General features: G+C 41.6%; 1 protein-coding gene across 5 annotated transcripts in view; it reads right to left on the minus strand.

Moving 5' to 3' along the window:
• Window positions 1-16560, minus strand: part of LOC121199419 (disheveled-associated activator of morphogenesis 1-like) — a 45926-nt gene that overhangs the window by 20187 nt on the left and 9179 nt on the right. For 2 of the 5 annotated variants that reach the window (XM_041064070.1, XM_041064072.1), the window contains exon 2: window positions 701-990. In XM_041064070.1, coding sequence (XP_040920004.1) covers window positions 701-886 — 186 coding nt within the window. In that variant the 5' untranslated portion in view covers window positions 887-990. Of the gene's footprint in view, window positions 1-700; window positions 991-1745; window positions 1767-11503; window positions 11903-13064; window positions 13280-16560 lie in introns of those variants that run through there. The other 3 variants (XM_041064071.1, XM_041064073.1, XM_041064074.1) reach the window with 3 other exon arrangements.

The raw sequence follows: 16560 nt of genomic DNA on the forward strand, positions 1-16560 counted from the left end.
CTCAAGTTCAAAGGTCGGGTTTAATTGATTGTAACAGACCAGATGTCCACAACTTATTCCACAACGTGAGTCTTTTTTCCAATTACACACACACATGGTGGCTCATACTGGGTGAAAAGAAAAGCACGTGGCTGTTTTCTTTTGGTAAACAGAGCAACTGAAAGCCTCCTTGTCGTCACACTCAACTTGCTCAATTATGTCTTCATAAAGGGTGGTAGACAAAAACAAGCAATTAGCAGATGGAGGAGGCTGAGACATTAAGAGTTCCTGAATGAGGCCTATTGATGTGCAAAAGTGTCGTGCTTAGATTACTGTGGCAACCATGGGAGAGGAAAATGGGGCCAGGAGAGACAGGAGAGCACGACAAATTAGAAGTGACAATAAGACAGAGAAAGAATAGCAGCCTGGCCCCGCTACTCACAACATAGTGTAAATTGGGAGGAAGCGACAGTTCATTTGTGAATGTCTTAAAATGTAACAGTGTAAACAACCAAGTAAGATTTTACACATCTACACATCTTTAATAAAAATGAATGTTAGGAAAAGTGAGGCTTTATGTTCACAGGCATTTCTTGTTATTATGATCAATTCATTGTAGATTTGTGTCTTTTCAGAACATGAGCAAACTTATCCTTTAAATCAAGGTTAAAAAACTATTTACTGAAACATGAATTAACACTTCTTTTGTTAAATATCTTACCACCAACTCGGAGAACATGCCATCCAGCTCATCATATCCTGGCATTGGCAGTGCTGGCTCCATAGCCTGTAGGGCAAAGTCCTCCCGCAGCCTGTAAGTGATCTCCGGGTGATCACTGCTGTTAAAACAGCAGAAGATGAAGGAGAGGCCACCGCGGCCGCCGCCACCGCGCTTCCGAGGAGCCATGGCTGTATGATGCGTCCAGCTGGTCAGGTAGGGAGGGTGGGAGGCTCCTTCAGGGCCTCTTTACAGCCTCCTCCACCTCAGAGTTTGGCCTCCGTCAGAGAGTACTGTGGACACAAGGAAAGGAGACGATGAGTCTCATACAGCAGAGTGAAGTCTTTACCAGTTGAATGTGTGATTTTTAAACTGCCATTCACAAAACTCAATTACAGAAACAAGGATTTTTTTTCCAGAGACAGATAAACAATAGAAGACTATAAATACTACGACAAATGCATTTGAAATGCATTCAGTATAAACATTAATTAATAATTAACCCTAACCCTTTTTTGTTCTCTTAGCTGAAATCTGATGCCCCACAGCAACACTCTAGGGGCAAACTGACTTGGGCAATGTTGTCATTAGCAGAATTGAATTTTGCAAACTCACAACTTGAACCTCTGCCCCTGGTAATGGTTAATAAAGCAAGGTCATAATTTTTGAAGGGAAACCACAATCACTGTATCACTGAGGGCAAGCATTGAGAGATCTAATTATATCGTTGATACAATAGTGTCCCGTGAGAGTGTTAGGTTTGAAATGGAAACCATAATTTGCCAGGATTAGCGTATTCAGACCTTTTCATCTCCCCTTCCTTCCTATTCAGCATCAGCTTTCCTCTAAAGACCTAACAAGTAATGATTAGAGGGGTGTGTTTACAATGGCCGTGGTGAGAGGTGTGTGAGGCCTTTTGTTGTTTTGGACACTGGCTTGGTAACTGTGGGTAAACATCAAAAACAAACCTTCTTATAAACCCAAAGGTGAATCACTGCATGGTGTGCAAGTAAGTCTGCAAGTTATTCAACTGACAGGTGATATTTACAACATTTGGAGGCCACGACACGCTCCAGTATATCCTGGCTCAATCACCCTGATGATCCTCACCACCCGACTTTTCCTTCCTGGCTACCTGACTTAGGAGACACAATTACACATTTGGCTCGTTCTATTAGCAGCTGTAATTTTACTAGTAGTGTAGGAAATGTGTGCAATCCTGTTGGACTCTTGCCCTGTCAGCCCTGCCTTTGTATCACAGATAAAAATACATAGAGATCAGCTGTCATAAATAAATAGCATTGCTGAGGAGGGTTGAATACATTACAGAAAATTCTGTCCTGCCAAAGGAAGATCCAATGAGCCTCACAAAACTGCCATTTATGTAGATCTCCCGGTGCTTAAGTATTTTTGGGGTTGTTTTTAGCCATGCTAAGGGTGGGGCTTTGGTGGTGGTAATGCCAGTGTGTTGCTTGTTCCACAACTTTGGTCCAGACAAAATTTCTCAACATTAGGGTTGGGCCGATGGGCATTTCAGATGGCTGACAGTCATCGGGATGTTGAGCCCAGTATTGTGCTCATTCCCCCAAAGTTATTATTCACATTTTACAGCAGAAAACATCAAACACCAGTTCTTGAACACAACCCGATAAATTCATTCAGCGAACAGTATTCGCACAGTATTCAGGTCAGGTGATGCAACATGGCTGATTTTGGTGTAACTTTTGTTGTCTTATGCCAATTCACTAGACATTGTCTAACCATACTCAACATCTAGATGAACTGCAATGATATTAATTACTGACATCCATGGTCCCCAGAGGATGAATCCTATTCATTTTGGCGACCCTCTGGCTTCTTCTTGCACCAATATAAACTGAGAAACCTTGTTTTGAGAGAAGTGTCTTGACAGCTAGAGGTTGAATATTTCTACAGAGGATATTTTTTACGTGCGATCAGATAGATCTGTATATGTAGCATTTGCTCCTCTGGTTACAGCAATCCAAGCATTAACACTGACACCTCAGTTTGTTGCTAAAGCAAAAAACTAGGACAAAGGGAAGGTTTTGAGACAAGACAGTCCTTGAACCTCACTACCAAGAGCATAAACAGGTCTGGTTTTATAACAAACTACTAATTCGTACAAGCATACTGTGCAAGAGAGGAGACAGCTGCAGTGTGTGTTCTCCGCCATACTGGCTTGCCTCCAAGCAGAATAATGGACTAGGTAATAAGTGCCCAAGGCTTCTCTGCTGTGTGGCAAATAAAGATGCGGTGTTCTGATATCCATGAGGACACTGTCGTCAGCGTGTCACAAAAACAGCTCCACTGTCTCCCTCCCTGATGTGCCCAGCGGTGTAATGCCAAGTATCATAAACCACAGAGGCCGTGCTGACCTGCAGGAATTTCTGGATGTCTTTTCTCGGTGACCAGCCGCCCGCTGAACATAACCACGTTCACTTGACCTTTCCCAGTGATTTCCTAAAACTCAGAGGCTTCGCCCAGACAGAATGCATCATATGCAGCATGATGCATTTCTAAATTCAACCTGGTCAGGTCACCTCCCTCATCCTCCCTGTGCTCAGTGGGCTGAGGCAACAGACGACAGCTAAAGTTGTTTCTTCCAAAAGGAAAAGTGAGGACATTTCCTATGACAACTTTGTCTAAATAGAGTTAACCTTTAAAAAGTAAATTTTGTGGTCTACCTCAATAAAACCTGATGCCATCACAATCCTATTTTAGTCACTTTTTTGGTTCATCTGCGTTTCCTTAAACCAGCAACTGTACTTTTCAAATCTGCAGCAGCCTCTAGTGTTGTCTGCGTTGTCTGCCTGCATTTTCAAACCTCCAGAAAATCTAGAAATATTTTTTCATTCATATTATTTTCAGTTTTCATCGTAAAAAGTTCTTTGATCTACTCATGCCTCCTTATGTTGATGTTAACAAAAACAAAAGAAGCGAATCTCCAAAAGGAATCTAATCCAAGAATAAATCACGTCAAACTAAACTAACAGCCAAATTTATTTCATTAATAGAAGAATCAATCTTTTCTAAACAAAGACAGCAAATGTACAATGTCCAGTGAATAAAGCATATGGTATACTACATGGACAAGGTGCCTGAGGGCAAATGGCCATAAAGTACACAGCAGCTCACTCTACGAACACAAAGTGTATTTATTTTGACACATCCTTGACTTTTCCAAATAGACTACCAGAGGCTTCAGCAGCAGCCGCTCGGCTTCATGCTCACCATCTATTCTAGTATGAAGGGAAGAAACAATTCAAAGCCGTCTTTGACCATATTAGTCCACAAAACTGCCCATCTTTTCCATTAGCTAAAGCGAGCTGTAAACTTTGTATAAACCCCTGAGCCAGAACGGGACAGCATTGGTCCTCATCCAGCTACAGGACCAGCTCAGCGAACCACAAAGACAAAGAGACAGGGAAGGTTTAAGGTTTGAACATGCAGCCTGTGTCAGAGTAAAAAGTTTGTGTTAGTGCTGTAACTGTTAACCTGTGAGACCTGAGCGCGGCGACAATAACCCCCGGAGGTTGTCTGTCAGACGGTCAAGGTTGCCAACATAACAGAGGCCTGTTGGAACAAGAGGACATTCCTCTCATAGCCAGATGAGCCTTGTGACCCTGAACAGCACCCATACAACACCACCTTCCACTGTCACCTGCTCTGACTGAGAGAGAACGCAGTTTACCTCAGACTGCACTTGAGGCATGTACAACTTAACCTGTCAAACTGACCCTTATCTGTCTAAGCAGTAAAAGTTAGCAGAATGAATGGTTATTTCCAGGAACTGCCTCTGTATTGAGCGCGTTTGAAATGTTAATAGTCTGTAAGATGATGATAACGCAACGTAACTGCTGCACTTTCCACATAATGAAGAAGAATGCTATTTAAGCACATAAATCGACTCTTGGACTGCAGTTGAAAAACATCATGACTTTTGTAGGCTCCTGCTTACAGTACAAGGCAGATTCTTTTGTACTTCTTCATTCATACACATCCAATAATTAAACCCACCCACCCATATTCACACAAACACTTCTCTCTTTGTCTGAAGGAGATTTCTATCCTTGGATAGCCTTGTTGTTTTCTTGACCATGTGGTTTGGCGGGTGACCTGGCGTGAGTCCAGACTGTAAAAAAGAATCCCAGTGTTTGTAAAGTGAGTGTGAGCCTGTGCATGGTGCCTGCATGAAGACCTCCCCGTTAAAACCTGCAGAACTGTCAGGCCCGCTGGAGAAAAGGCAGAAGTCCAGAAGAGCATCTTAAGCTAAACACAGAGACGCTCACGTTACTAAACATGTGCAAAGAGGAATGAAGAACAGAGAGCAAGAATTCAAAGATGACCCGACACTCTTCATCTAGCTGTTTCCTTCTAGCCTTGCCAAGCTCTCTTTTCCTTTTTCTTTCATTTTGTAATATCAGCTTTACTCAACCTTCTCATGTGCTCACACTTATCTCAAGATTTTAATTATTTCTTGACTGGTATTTCAGCATGGACAATATGACAGTAAACTGTGTAATGGAAATACTGTGGGCTAGATTTATAATCTTTAATTGCCCAATAATTGACCATTGCAGTGGCACTGCTCAGAGAAAGCATGAAATCAAACTACTCATTTAAACCAAGAAGTAGTTTTTCTTAAAGTCCAAATCCATTTAAATACATAAAATCTAATTAAGGATGTAATCCATCATGAAATAATCACTCTGATAAAGAGGTAGCTTTGGGTATAGTTTATAAATACTAACATGTAAACTTCAAGCTGATGCTAATAACCCGACATGTGTTTGACTTGGAGCAGGAATTCAACCTTGGAGAGAGAACACAGTGGACAGTCGAGTATTGAAAACAGATGTGTGAAATACCTTCTTCTGCATCAGCTGGCATCTCCCTGCAGTTTCTGGCTCTGAGATTTACTTTTAATTTTTGAAATCTAAAGCTACTAATAGCTGCCAATATCACCGACCATACATACTAATGTTTGCCGGGACAATCTTATCTTGCTGGGACAAGATAAAGCTGAACAGCTCTGACATGTTTTTAGTTGAGCAGAGATGTAATAGAGCCAAAGGCAATGCTGGGAATGAGTATGTAGGTATTAAGACGCTGTTCTGCGTGACCCTGACCTCTGACCCTCTGTGTGGGGGGAGGAAAATGAAAATGGAGTTTCTTTAAGAAAAAAGAATCAGTAAAGTATAATGGTCCTATTATTTTCTTGCTTACAACATATCATTTCTCCAACCCAAGACAATATATTCTGTCATGTCAACAGCTAAATGAAGCTCCAATCATTTCATCAGATGTTTTAGGTTAAACTGGGATGAAGAAAGAACAAAAATTATTGTAAGCACTGGTAACTGACTGCTTGGATATAAAATGTATAGCTGCAGCTGTGTTACAGGCGGAGCAGAGAGGCATTTGCTGCACAGAAGTTTAATCTTCTTTTCTGATTTAGGATTTGGGATGGATCAGACCTGCGATTTGATGATCATGCCATCGCAGTATTTTCCAATGCAAAGCAACTCAACGTTGTAGGTAGAGTTGTTTCAAACTATTCCACGATACAGCATTACAATGTTTCTCACTAAAACTGACAAAACACTGAAAACCATTAAGCACAAAAGGGTGCTTATATTTAAAAAAGCCACTGGAGACACGGTTTGTGGTTTTGGGAACTGCAGTGTGCTTCACTCAAGAGGCTTATGGACTTTTGGAAACCCCCACAACTGTCGTGCACTGCACTTGGTAATTTATTTTGGATCAATCTGGACAGCTGCAAACAAAAGACGCAGGAGTCACACAGGGAAGGCTATTGGTAGCCCCTTCATCAAAACACATAGCCTGAGCCCGGGCTGGTCAGTGAGAAATCAATCACCAACCCAGTATTTGGACACTGAATGCTTGCTTAACTTGTGAAACTCAAAACTGTTTTGACTCGAGAGCCGCATCAGTTCACAACCACAAAATGTGCAACAATAATAACAATCAAAAGTAATAAAACAATATCCATCTCGCAATGCAGCTGTGGTACATGTATTACTGAGTTTTTTTCCCAAGAAAGAAACCCCAATCTCTACACTCGTGCTTCTGGTCAAAGTGAACATTGATAACTTACAACTGAAAATGAATTAATCTATCAGTAACTCATGTTAACCCTCAAAACTGGCAGCTATTTGGCAATTGTTTACATGTTAAACATGATGTTTCAAATTGTCTAATTTCACCTGGTTTAGCTATGGTACAAATGGCACAGTGGTGGCCAATTGTCTTGCGCAGCTGGATGGCATGCATAGCGCTCATTCTGCCAATTACTTAATGGCAACCTAAGTACACAAAGAGTAAACACACGCAGACTTGGACACACATCAGAAAATAACTAGGCCATGACAGAAATGCTGACTGGCAGGTTAAGAGGAGATTAAAATCAATCACTTCTCAGCTGCAGCCAGTTAGACAACAGAGAACCGTCAGAACTGTCCTGAGTGTGAAAGCGGCAGTGCCATAGTAGCAGAGCTGCTTGGCTCTAATGTGTGCGTGATCATGTGCATTTACATTACAGGATTATGTGTCAAGATGTGACAAAGGCACTGCCTCTGGAGCATTAATGTCACATGGCTGAAGGAGTAGTGCTGAAGTGACTCTCAGATTACCGGATTAACATACAGAGAAACACAGAGTGCGCAGAGAAAGGGATAACAGCACAGAGACGGACAAAGGAAGCGTTTCTTCCACCAGCTGACACATTTTACACTTGTCTTCATGGCCAAGGGTTAAAATAGTTCAGATGTTGTAGGACTTTGAGCCGTGACTGTTATGCAAAGAGATGCATATGTAATGTGATTCTTTTGGTGTGGTAGTGTTTCCAGTTTTAATGATAGGTCTGACTTGGCTGTCTTTCTACTGTACCTCTGCTCAACCAGTATTATGGAGCTGTGAAATTAAACAAACAATAAATTTGCTTTATCAAGTCTAAAGTTATGCTGATGGGCAATTTTCACGCTTTACAGACAAAACAATTAATTGAACAAGTGGAAAAATAATCCTCAGTGGAATCTGTAGTCTGTTTTCTGCTCGTAAACATTACATTTGTGAAGCTGAGCAACTCCAATTTCCAGATCATTATGATGATAGACTGCTATGAAAAATGTTTCATACTATAACCAGTCCCTTCACTGACCTCACCAACACACAGACACTGCCGTATCTGCTGTCGCTAAAAACAGGGAACTCTATCAGCCATGTCACATAGAGGTAATCTAATTGTTGTCCTCGTGGTCTTCACGTTTCATCTGGAAACGGTATCATGGTCACAGTCTGTGATGACTCATTAGTTTAAGAGCAGCCTCTGTATCTCCAGCCACACCTGCTTTCAACAGTCAAAGTTAGTCAACTGGTCAAAAAGTAACACCAAACAGGAACAGAAGAAAGATAAAGGCTGTGATACAGACTGACTAACTCAACGTGTTCATTTCTCATGCTATCCTGAGAGTTCGATCAGTAGACTGTGATAATCTGAACTGTTGACATGTTTTGTCTGGGAGGTCACTGCATATTTCATGAACAAAGGCTTGTGCAAATGCAGTGCTGATAGGCAGATGTTTGTCTGTAAAGTTGTTGTGTTGGGAAAGATTTAATCACTGTTGAATCTAATTTGTGGTACTGTCTAACTTTTTACAAGTTTTTTTCACTTTAAGAGATACCACAATGATTTAAAAGCCTGGAAATTGTCCCTTTAATGTCAGTCTCACCATATGTTTGTGTTGACTTTAACACTTTAATGAGCTGCTTATCAGAGTAACATGTTTTGTACAAAACTAGAACCTATACCTCTGATTCATAGAGAAACTTTTCCTGGATGCCATGAACAAATCTGCATGGTTTCCCAAATAAATGCACAACCATCTGGCTCCCGGCCACAGAGTAGAAGAAAAGATAACTATTTTTTGTAAGCAAAAAGACTAATTGTTACCTAAAAAACCCTGTTACAGGGTTTAAAAATATAACTGGTATTTCCCTTTAATTCTAACATGAATGAATAACAGCACAAAACATAAAATGTCTATTTTGGATTGGGGAGTGTGTGGCTGAAATGTAGGGAGGACAGAGATTAAAAAGCAGGTTAAAAGGCTGCAGCTCTTTCCACAGGCAAGGCTGTCAAACTCGTTCTGCAGACAGACTCTCCAACCCCCCACCCCTAACATGTTAGCATTCTACCTCAGGTCGACCCCTCAAGTGGAGGTTAGACTCGGGGCAAAGAAGGAAACTACTCAAACAGGGGACAATATCCTTGCCAGGATTTCAGCTTATTCATCTGGGTTCAGTTTCTTGGCTATGTTCCAAAAAAACAGATAAAAGAACAGTTTAGTTTAAAAATAGCAGATAAAACATAAGTAGCCCTTATCATGCTGCTTCCTCATTATGAAAAGGCAATGCTTAATACACAGCATAAATGCTGACAATTGAAACTATTTGCCTACATCAGTAATGAACCAATCTATCTAATGAACCAGAACATAGTATTCAGTGAGCAGATGGTGGGAATTTATTATGAGAGAAGTCACTCTATGTAAGAATGTGAAGCAGTTTACATGTATTAATTGCTTTTCTTATTATCCTATCATACTGTAATGTAGCCTAAAACGTGAGACCTTCCCTGACTTTCTCTGTTACCTATAACAGCCTATGGACTGATTTCTATGTGAAGGACCTGGAACAGTACCTGGGACGGTTTATGCTCGCTCCTAAGTGCCTTGCTTAAGTACGGTCTATTTAGTCTCAGATATAGCATACAGTCAAACTATGATAATAGTGTAACTTGAGTTACTTCATCTATCAACATGACGCTGGTCAATCACGTTCAGTCTTTTGTACGTCACGTCACTTTTTTGGTCACAACTTCACTCACATCAAGCTACAGAGCGTGAGTGAGTGCGAATGCTGACTGCAGTTCCCTTAATGGCCACTGGTGTCACCAATGAACATTACATACTGTATGGTACCTTTAAATGGATTGTCAGTAAAATGAAAATAGTTGTATCTACCACTTCAAAACCAGGAAAGCACACTCTGGTAATCTGAAAAAGAAAGTCGTACTGAGAGCGTCTGTATTTGCAGTCAATGTAGACTCAGCAGGAGCAGCCATTCCCAAACAGGAGTGCTCCTAATTCTGTACTTGCCAATAGTTATCTGGAAAGATTGTGGAAAGGCTCCTTAAATCCCATTTAATGTAATCAATAACATCCAGTTTAAAAATTATTTTAACCGAATGCATTTGAAACATGATGGGTCGTGTCGATGAGGGAGCACTTTAGGTCATCCGATGGGGCTGCATGGATTCATCTGACAGGTTGAGAGCCACTGAACTAGAGGATCAATAAGATCTCGACTATCAGCAGAAAGGAGACAGAATCAGTACCATCATCGAATTAGTGAGATCTAGGCTATGACTGCACTTTTATTGCCATTAAAGATATAAGCTGTGAACTTTGCACGACTGAGAACATCATAAAGCACCATGAGTTGTCATCATTATTTCCCTCTGTGTGGTAGAAGGAACAGTAAACGTAATTATGTGCACCACAGTCCAATATTAGTCACAAATGTATTTCTGAGCAGTAAAAAACAGACAGCCTCTAAGATACTCAGTAACAGGGTGTGGAGAGCGCTGTAATCTCTTCCAGGTTACCCTGAGCTACAGCCTGTCCTTTAAAAATCCCTACCTCTTCCTCAGTTGCTATGGTAACCCGGAGTGGTGGGTGACCGATGCAAGCTGGGTGGGTGGTTTAATGTAAGCCCCTTCCACCGCACATTACCCTCCTTTTTAATCTGCTCTGGATGTTTATAGGGGAGAAAATAGGATTGTCTCTCTAATTCAGCAGACAAAAACAAATAACAGAACCATTAAGGATTACAGGGCAAAATCTCGCTTGCCATCACTCAGAGCCACCGTGAAATCCTGCAGAATTACAAAGAGGAGCTGTCTGTCCTTCGCAACATAAGCCTGTGTAGTTTTTACATGCAATCTAGCGTATATACATGGCCTCTGGAGAGAAGCTGAGGAAGTGAGAGTGGAACCTGAGAAGGATGGGTAGCGACAGGAAATGAGCGAGGAGAGTGAGCAGACCCTTCTGTGCTCAAGGTGACTTTCCTTTTCATTGACCTGATTATCTGCACTCCGCCCCCATCATGGAAAAAAGTATGCCATCCTCTCTCTCTCACACTCACTTGACACTGATAACGGGCTGCGTTCGCCAAACCACAGAGAGAAGCTGGTGGGAGGCAGCAGCCTGTAACCTCTGTGTGTGTGTGTGTGTGTGTGTGAATGCATATTTCTACCACCACCTCACCCTATCTCCAGACCAGCCTTGTCATTATGGGGCATTCCCCGCATACAGAGGACAACTCTCTCACCATGAAATCAGCCCCGGGGCCCGATCGGAGCACCCTGTCATCCTCCCCTCCCCCACGGTTACTACGGCAACACCGTTTTCCACACCAGCACCTCCTAATTAGACAGACATGACACAATCACCTACGTCTTGGTGAGAGGAATCCAGCCTGTATCCTGGGGAGTGATAAAGCAAACCACCAATCCAAACTCCCCTCATGCACACACACGCTGACTGATATGATAGCCTCTGACTATCTGCCGGCCACATACAGTCCACACACACACACACACACACACATTCCAGTCAGCAGATAGCCGGCTCCCGCACTCGTTTTCCTTGCTCTCATTTGATTACAGGGTAGAACAGGAAGATTCATTGAGCTCAGTCTTACCCTGTCCAGGAGTGAGATCGTCTCTGTTGTGCAGTGAACATTCCCTTTATATCCTCAACTCACTGCCAGCTTTCTGCACTGTCGACAGAAAAAAAAATGATGCTTGTACACAGCACGCAGCAGAGCATTTCCTGTGCAAGGTATGTAATCCACGCAGGTTCAAAGTCGTCCGCTCGGGGCTGGAGCGACTAATAAGCACCTTGAATCCATAAGGCTGTCAATATCAGCCGAGAGGAAAATCCCAGTTAGACAGAGGCTGTTTTTGTCTGATGGCAGAGGGGGGCAAACAAGAGATAAACTCGTCATACAGCATGAGCTGCTGTTTGAGATCTTGCAAACAGCCAGCTGGCCGGCAAGTACTTCTCCTCGGTGTATCCACTCCCTCCCTAACCTTCTCTCTGCCTTTCTCTGCAGAATGCCGTGGGGGCAGAGGGGGACAGGCACAGATGTTACTGGCTCCAGGCCACACCCCTTTTCAACACTCCCAGTCCTAATAGGATGCAGCCGAGTCGTGGCCGCCGCCCAGCTTCCCCCTACCCATCCACCCACCCCCTACACTGGCTGTGGACAACTTGTTTAGGGTTTGTTTGGAGAGGGCTTGTTTGGAGAGCTGCAGGAGGGAAATAAAGCTGAGGTATAAAACAAGTAAATGAGGATGTGAGAGAGGAGAGCGATGGGAGGCAGTGAAAGTGCTAGTGGGACAGTGAGGAAATGAAGTAATATGTGAAATGAAGGTATGAAAACTACATCCAATCCTGGACCTTAAAACTCCTCCTGTATATAATAAAACACCTTTAGCCCAAGAACATGATAACACTGAACAAAAATCATCTTTACAGTCTGGCAATGATGAGACTACTGACAAAATATCCAGACAATTTTAATCTAAACAATCCCAGCCACTCCCATAAGATTTACAGCACAAGCCTCACTCCTGCATCTTAGCTAATTACTGGCTCACAACATCCAGAATATATAAACATTCCTACATTGCAACATAGTGACATTTTGGACTGAATAAACACCAAAGTAATGAAAATGTGTAAGGAATTTGGGTTTCCTATGAAGAAAGCTTGTCAAATTAGTTTCTCACTTGGAAGAAATGTACACAGCGTCAGGGTAATTTGAACTTTTGCTGCAAGACTTCACATGCAAACCAATGACGTTATAATGTGAGAACTATTTCAGTCAGGTAGGATCAGGTCCTTCATCTTATGTGTTATCCAAGTAATGTTTATTACTTCAAGTCACTAAATAAAGGTTATTGTCTTAACAGAAAGTCCCAATAGATGACTAATACAAAAAATTGTGGTTAATTTTGACAGTGACAGACCTTCAGACCTTCTTTTCCTCCTTATTCTTAAATGTTGGGAATTTAAAAATGAAGCAAACATTAAGGATTTCATGTCAGTTCCTATAGTTATTGTTTTGGATAAATTCTCTGAAGCATTAATAATCTATGATGATTTTTACTACCACATGCAACATTAATACTGTACAGACCCCAAACAAAGACAACAAAATGTTGTTATTGAAACACATGAATAATTAATCCAAGTACCTGCTGCTTAAACCTGCTGTTTCCCCGGAGGAGGTGGGGGGGCGGGGGCAATGTCAGTCAATGATGCTGCAGTGCTGTACATCACTGATTGGTCAGCGAACCCGCAACTGCAAGCACGCTGTTTTACTTGTAGTTTGTGGCCAACGAGAGATTTTACAACCAGTGGGTCAACGTCAAGGGTTTGGTGTCCATTGTTTATTTACTATTTCATTGATCTGAAATGGTAAAAAGAAAAATAATAAAATAAAAGCAACAGCTGTAAAATCACATACAATCCAACACAACAGCCCTGTAATACTGTCTCTAAAAATAATGTTACAATACTGTTGACACTATATGACAGGTGTCGGCTCACCCATGAGGTAAGTGTTACAGCCCTACAGAGTCATGCGGGAGGTGAGAAAATCAGACATGTTCTCATAAGAGAACAGAAGTCACCTTCCTAATTCAGGCCCTACAGGTTTCTGCGCAGGTGTTGACAAAACTAGTGTCATCTCCCAGTCATTACTGTTCTTGTTCTTCAGAAGTGAGTCAAGTGGGTATTACAGTAACAAAACGTCACACAGATGTTGTCAACATGGCTTTGTCTAATCAGCATAAAAAGAAAATGTGGCAGAAACTCAGTGTAGTATGGCACAGCCTGTAGCAAGCACTCAGATAGCTGTACTCAGCATTAGAAATGTTGCCTCTCTTCATCCCCTTGAAATCCACACTGACCACTTTCCTTAACATGCTGTTTACGAGTCAGTAACGTCACTGTCATGCTTTCTAGGTTACTGAAACTTCAAAGTCTTCCAACAGCTGCCATTTGGAGACGCCAACGTGTAAAGTTGCCTGCAGCTTTTAGATTTCTGGACCACTTCCAAGTCACATGTTATTGCTAGCTGATGTAGTACTTCATATTGCGAAGCACTGCGACTTTAAAATTTTGCATTTCCATATTAGATGCTGCACTGTAGTTTGATCCAAGGAACTTGGCCAGTGTGAAACAGTTTATCTCTACAGGACTGGTGTTACAGACATCAGTGGCGAGCCGCGCCGGTGCAGTGATGAATGGACAACAGTGGAAGCTGTACAGTCCTGGGTAGCTGCCTCTGAAAAGAATGCCATGCAGCTGGAATAACAGACAGGTCCTGTTCCCATGGAGGGCTTCTGTTCTGGTGGGATGGATCGTCCATGTCTATAAAAGCCAGGATGTTTTGGTGACCTCGAGGGCAGCAGGTACATACAACAGAAAACACACAGGGCACTGAGGATGGTGACATTTGTCGTGGACTGTGGTATCATTCAACATTTATGAGTTGTATTAGAGGATTTAAAGTAAGATATTATGTCCTTATTTGGTGACAATGACCAAAGTCTCTCTTGAGGACAATGGGCTTTAACTATGATGCATTCTACCCAGGATAAAATACTGACTGCAAGAACTAACTTTTGAAGGAAAGAAGCAGCAAAACAACTACTCTGACAGAAACTGAAGCCTAGAAGTGTTTGTGGGAAACTTTTCTCTCTTTTCTGAACTTTTCTGTTAATTATTAAGCATGAAAAACTCAACCTTACCCTTTTCTATCTGGTTTTCAACAGGCAATGATGTATTTTTCTGTTGCCTTGGTATGGCCTTTCATGATTTTGTGTCATGTATTGACCTTGCAAGGCAACACGAAAGAAACCATAACAACATACAAAGAACAAGGCAACAAGGTATAACAAAAATAAAATAACTCAAAATCGCTTTAAAGCGTGCCCTTAACCACAATGATAAATGCAGCTACGCTCCAAACTCTGCATTTGGGAGACCATACTTGACAAACAAGAATTTAAGAAACTTAAAAGTTGAGAGCAGCTGAAACTTAGCAGTACATCAACAGTGAAACAAGGAAGCATGGAAATCTGATTGGCTGCAGACTGTAGATGACCCTGAAAAGTTCAGCTGTGATTACAAGCTTGTTGACCGAGTTTCTCTGGTTATATCGAAAATAAAAATACTTTGGTGAAATGTTAATCGTTCTGCTTACAGAGTGAAACACGGGGTCAATCAAAAGCCACACACACACACACACACACACACACAGGAACTAGGGTAGAAACTGTGAAAAAGAAATGTATTCAGAGAGCCCTGAAGTGAAGCCTCTCAGTTTGGTGAGTTTTGTGAAAATGAACACACCAATGATAAGCATATTCTCAGCTGAATCATGACTGACAGCCGCTAAAAAAAAAAAAAAAAGAAAGAAAAAACTGTTTCTCCAACTGCTGCGAAGGAATGTGTGAAGGGGGAACGTTATATTATGGCTTGTATCATGTGGTGGAAGCCAGCAGGGCTACACCGTACATATGTTTCATTCAGGGTGGGGCTATATCCATAAATTCCACCCATGCAGCCCTTCCCTTGTAGGAGACCCTAACGATCACAAATTAAATGCCAGGATTAAAAAGGGTCCTCCTGGTCTCTACCCACCCTCTGGAAAGCTAGTAATTACCCTCTGGAATAGAAAGGTCCATCCCAGAAGGGGTGCACGACTTTCTGCATCCACTAATTTCTACAATGCAGCCAAGCAACTGCAAACATGACATGCGAGTCCAAGTAAGGATACAACACCACAGTTTATACACTGACGCAAAAGGAGCAATGTTTTTGAAAGAAAACAGCAAAAGAAGAAAGTGTTTTTAAAACACGGTAAATGTGGAAAACTCTAGCTTTTGGCAGGGAGATAATAACATCAACCTAATAGTAGAGATGGACCTTTGCAATTTCTGTGTCATGGCTGGAGTATCCACATGATGTTTTCTCATATCTCACATGACTACAAAGAATGAGGCACTAATATCCAGCAGCGCAATAAAAGTGCAAACATGATGAAGCACATGAGTTTTCCAAAGTTGTTGAATATCTGTTTCTAAACAGATGTAACTGTCAAGTCTATTGAGAGTGAAAGTTCATTCTTGTCCTTAATAAATCAATCTATATCCAAGGTCCACTAACTGGCCTCTTCAAGAGCATTCAGCCCATCTCACAGTCTCCCTCAGTGGATGAGCATCACACAGACTTCTGAAAACATACTTGTTATTTTTAAGTAGTTTCTTTGCACAGTTATCTTTGTAAAAAAAAAAAGAACATGTATAATTGACAGGCAAAGAAATTATATAATTTTAATAAACGAATAATAACTAAGTTGAATACTTTCTAAACTGTAAATTTCTATAGAATTCCTTGACCCTCAAATTATAAAATTACCTTTGTATTCACAGGAAAATCCTGAAGAATTTAGGCTTACAAAGATAAAAGTTTTTCCCGGAAGACACTGCTGAAAAAATATTATGAAGTGGATGGCTGCAGCTGCAGTGAACGTGCTTGTAACGGATTGACAGAATTTGAGGGTTAAAAGGCTGCGGCTTAACTTGTTGATCCCTCCAGATGTAGGCCAAGCTCACTGAGAAATCACTGGTTAAGGTTTTGAGCAGAGAGACAAGATAGAGGAGGCAGCCTAATGCACAGTGT

The sequence above is a fragment of the Toxotes jaculatrix genome, chromosome 19, assembly GCF_017976425.1.
Source record: "Toxotes jaculatrix isolate fToxJac2 chromosome 19, fToxJac2.pri, whole genome shotgun sequence".
Lineage (NCBI taxonomy): Eukaryota > Metazoa > Chordata > Actinopteri > Toxotidae > Toxotes > Toxotes jaculatrix.